General features: G+C 36.8%; 1 protein-coding gene across 1 annotated transcript; it reads right to left on the bottom strand.

The window, feature by feature from the left end:
* Window positions 1-3,055: 3,055 nt before the first annotated feature.
* Window positions 3,056-4,088, bottom strand: LOC121840972 (trace amine-associated receptor 13c-like). Its single transcript, XM_042306375.1, has one exon. The coding sequence runs from the start codon at window positions 4,016-4,018 to the stop codon at window positions 3,056-3,058; it is 963 nt and encodes a 320-aa protein (XP_042162309.1). The 5' UTR covers window positions 4,019-4,088.
* Window positions 4,089-5,028: the final 940 nt, after the last annotated feature.

Below are 5,028 nucleotides of genomic sequence, written 5' to 3'. Positions count from 1 at the left end.
TTAGGTGCTGTTTCGTCCATGTCCAGGGATGATGGGGGTCTCCTCTCCCTGCCTCTCCTCTGCGTTATAGACGAGAGGCATGGCATCCGCCTTCTTGTTCCTCGAGCCTGGCCTATATGAAAGCGTGAATTGGAACCTTGCAAAGAATAGAGCCCATCTGGCCTGTCTCGGGTTTAGCCTCTTCACTGCCCTGATGTACTCCAGGTTGCGGTGGTCTGTCCACACCAGGAAAGGGTGTTTGGACCCCTCCAACCAGTGCGTCCATGCTTTCAGAGCCTTCGAAATAATTTCAAAAAACGATTGAGGTATCTATGTAATCTAACTCAACATTTAACTACTACAAATTAATTTGAATTACAACAAATAAAGTTTAACTTACTCGTTCTTTGCTGTCCAGTGGTACCACTAGTAGGTATTTGATTTGCAACTCATCACATGTGGCTTACTGTACTACAGAAACAATGCAAACCAAACATTGTGTTTAACTACACTAAAAACAAACAATTCTCAGATTTATACCAGAACTGAAAAGTAATCGCCTTATGTGGTTTAAGCATTGTTGTGAACACAGATATTACAATGTAGTTGTTTTTCTATAAATAAATAAAAATGTGTTTTAAAAACAGGGGAAATCAGAAAAAGTTAAATATATCCGAAACCTGAAAAACTCAACAGAGAAAACGGAATTAGGGGAGAAAAAAAAACAGAATTAGGCAATAAAACTGAAAGTTTGTGTCTTCCTGCTGCACAGGATTTTGGAGAAAGTTGAGGTCAGGTCCCAATATTGTCTATGCCCCAAGAGGGAAAGAGGTTGGGTCATCCTAGAAATGTTTTAGAGTAATATAATACATACAATTTAGCAGATGCTTTTATCCAAAGTGACTTAAAGTCACTCGTGCAAATAATTATTAGGTAAGGATTGTCCCGGCAATCAAGCCATCTATCCTGGCATTGCAATGCTCTACTGAAATGCATGACAAGGTTATACATGCTTTGTGATGCCTCAATGTAATATGATTCATAAATCCTTTATTAAGCATTGCTTATGCCACCCTTTATAAAGCACAGGTTTATGTCATATTTGACTTAGTCGGTTATGTCACATTTGACATTAATGCTCATGTCACACAGTTAAAAGCCACATGTACGTGAAAACATGTTTTTAGACATTTCTGCAAATGTATTGCAAATTAAATACAGAAATATGTAATTTACATAAGGGTCCCATTTTCACTTTTTTCATTTGAGTTGACGTTATAGAAACAATGTTTATTCAACCAGTGTTTGCCCAGTGGGTGTAAAACTCTGAATGCAACTTTTTCATTTTAGGGAATTTTCATATATATCTGTTTTCCCATTTAGAAATTAAAACACCTTATGTATCTATTCTCCCCATTTAAAGAAGTCATAAGTATGTGGACACCTTCACTTGTAGTGTATAAAAGGTAGTAACCCTTTAAACATAATGTTCAGTTGAATTATGTATTTAGACACTGGTTCACTTACCCTGTAAATAGTCTATGAACTGCTCTTAGTCTATGCCACTCTGACAATGGTCATCCATATATTCATATTTTCTTACTTCCAGTCCTTTACTTAGATTTGAGTGTATAAGGTATTTGTTGTTACATTGTTAGATATTGCTGCACTGTCGGAACTAGGTGCATAAACATTTCGTAACACCCGCAATAACATTGAACAAACACATGTTTTTGACCAATAACATTTTATTTGATTTCTACTGAGTGACTGAAATCAGTCACTGCCAACAAGGATGCTGTCATTTTCAGACAAACACGTTACTTCCTTCAGCACACTACTACTAATAAAATGTTCAATATATTTCCTTTATCATCCTCTGTGTTGTGTGCTTATTGTTTAACCATTGATATGTTCTAGGTCATTTTGAGAACTTAAGGAGCATCAGGTACTGCTGGAAAATCTACCAATAGCATGTCCATCTTTTTGTGATAAATAACACTGGTCACTGTTCAAAACATTTATAAAGAATAGTCTTTACTTTAGATTAGGGAAAAACAACTTTACTAATGAGTATTAAATGGTAAAAATACATTTATTAAACATCTTTGGAATGATCTATTGAATCATATACTATAAAAGTTGTTTATAATTACGTGAATTACGAGTTTACTAAAATACATTTTTGGATTAATGACAAATGAATAAACTATTTACTAATCCATTATAAATTGTTTTGTGTGATACCCACTCTCTATATTCAGTCAGTGTAAACAGCATCTCAGAGAGCTACTCTGGAGTGACCCCTGACCTGGCAGCAGTGATGTAGTGAGAGTAGTGGTACTGTTCATACCCAGTATGCTAAGGTTGAAGTGTCTGCTGTGGTCTCCTGCACTGTTGTGTTGAATAATTAATTTATATACTGTAGTAGTTATTTATAAATGTGAGAATACCTAGCTGAATAACATTACACAAAAAGGGGCTTAATATTAAAAGGTGAGCAGACTGTAAATTCCTTACAAATGGTTTATTACTGAATGTTATTATAACGTGTTACCCATAATTGCATGTTCTTACATTTTACCATCAACTACTTACACAATACAGAGGTTATTTAGACCTGAACTTTATCTGATATCATGCAGTATTGTACATTTCAACTTTACTACACTTGATAAAGCGGTTGTGTCACAATTGAGCCACTAGAGGGAGATGTTAAACAACATATAGAATGACTCATGACGTCCTCAGAATGTACTATTAGAATACTTACTATTTATCATTAAATAACACGTAACAACCACAGCTTTAGGTATTTGGAGTACACAATCCACAATGACAACATTGTCCTTCATAAGCTTATGCCTTCTTGTGCCTTCTCCGAGTCATTCCATTCCAATCCAGACAATCCATTCCAATCCAGTCAAATCATTCTGTATCAACACCACATGCATCTATGATGACAACACTGAGATAAGTCATGTCAGTGTATTGTTACATGAAATAATTACAACAATTGTAGAACAAAACCATATCAAACCGATGTCTGCCGAACTAGGGAATCATATTATAGGAACTATGAATGTCTTATCTTTAAAGTTAAAATAAGTTTAGCTGTCACTTTAAACCATGGATAAAGGAAAGCATAAATTATTGGATTAATTAAGGAATTTACAAATTTCAGAAAACTGATAAAATATGCGAATAAATAATCACTTAAAAAATTAAAAAATAAAAAAACAAATAGAGATGGAATCCAACAAATTAGATAGTTGAAAACAACAATAGAAAGAGTTTTTGCTGCTTTTCTCTCAGACTTATTTGCCTGTACAGTTTTAACACCAGACACACTGGCAGCCTCTTTTGTAAATACCTTTCTGGCCTGTGATCTGGCCACCACAAAGATTTTCAAATAAAGTGTTATAATAACCGAGCACGGGACAACCATTGTAATAACAAGATCAGTGATATTAACCCAGATTGACCCTTCAAAAGTAGTACATTCTTTCACACACCTACTTGGTACCTGTACATTGACAAAATAATTAATATTAGCAGCACGGTATATGATACAACAACACCAGGTGATGGATATACAAAATATGATTCTTGTTATTGTTATTTTAGAGTGGTACAAAAAGGGATCACACACAGCAACATAGCGGTCAATAGATATCAAGACTAAATTGCCCAGAGATAAAGAATTACATAAACAAGCAATGTAGATATGAAACACACAGAAATATTCCCCAAAACCCCAGCATGGTTCCATTATTGCTACAGTCATTACTGGTATCACAATCAGTCCCACCAGGAGATCTGACACAGCCAGAGAGAGGATGAGCAGGTTGGTTGTAGTGTGGAGCTGCTTGAAGTGAGAGATGGAGATGATCACCAGTAGGTTCAAAAATACTGTAACTGCTGAAATCAATGAGAAGAAGATGTACAGTGTTATGTAGATAGATGTCGATAGCAAAGCCTTTCTGCAAGAAGAGTTTCTGTCCTGAAAACAGTATTGAACATCTTCATGTTTCTCCATTTGTATTAAAAAGTAAAAATGCTGAGGTCCTGCTCCTGCTTGGTCCTGTGTGTGACCCTGTCAGGTCCGCCTTCTGACAAACTCTGAGCTCTGCCTCTCTATTTATCCCTGAGTTACTGACAGAAACTCCCCTCCCTGGAGTCTCTCTGCACACACACACACACACACACACACACACACACACACACACACACATACACACACACACACACACACACACACCAACAAAACATACTCAAGTGAACACAGAAATAAATAAATAAAGGTTGGATAAACAAATCATTTGTCAAAGCATGATGTAATGTATGACAGGATTGGATGTTGCTGTGACCACCTAGCCTGTCATTCAGCCTTACTGATCGTTAGAGATGAGAGAAAAGGTTCATTTACTTAATTGATCATATTAATGAGGAAAATATAGTATGGGTGATGTTTTCGTCACTCAAAGGCTATTTTACATTGGAAACTGTGTAAGACTAAATGTTTTGGCCGATGTCAGAGCTCAGTTTGGACCATAATCCACAACCTCAGGACACATGATGGCACGCCACATTTCAGCTGGTCAGTGTGTAGGAAAGTTGACAGTAGGGAAGTTGATGAGATAACATAAGTTTAGGGTGTACATGCTAGTAGCAAATGCAATCAAAATAGTGGCATTACATAGGAACGTTCTGTAGACTATAAAAATGTCGATCTGAACTGAATTATTAATAAATCCCGTGTCTGAGCCGCTGAATTAAGACTCCATTTTGTCTCTCTACAGACATTGTGCCTGTTTGTGTCACACCCTGATCTGTTTCACCTGTCTTTGTGATTGTGTCCACCCCCTCCAGGTGTCGCCCTTCTTCCTCATTATCCCCTGTGTATTTATACCTGTGTTTTCTCTCTGTCTGTGCCAGTTCGTCTTGTTTGTTCAAGCCAACCAGCGGTTTGTCTCAGCTCCTGCTTTTCCCCAGTCTCTCTTTTTCTCCCTCCTGGTTTTGACCCTTGCCTGTCCTGCCTTTGAGCCT

Source organism: Oncorhynchus tshawytscha, linkage group LG26 (genome assembly GCF_018296145.1).
Source record: "Oncorhynchus tshawytscha isolate Ot180627B linkage group LG26, Otsh_v2.0, whole genome shotgun sequence".
Taxonomy (NCBI): domain Eukaryota; kingdom Metazoa; phylum Chordata; class Actinopteri; order Salmoniformes; family Salmonidae; genus Oncorhynchus; species Oncorhynchus tshawytscha.
Note: the sequence above shows the minus strand (reverse complement) of the source record. Positions and strands in the feature narration are given on the sequence as shown.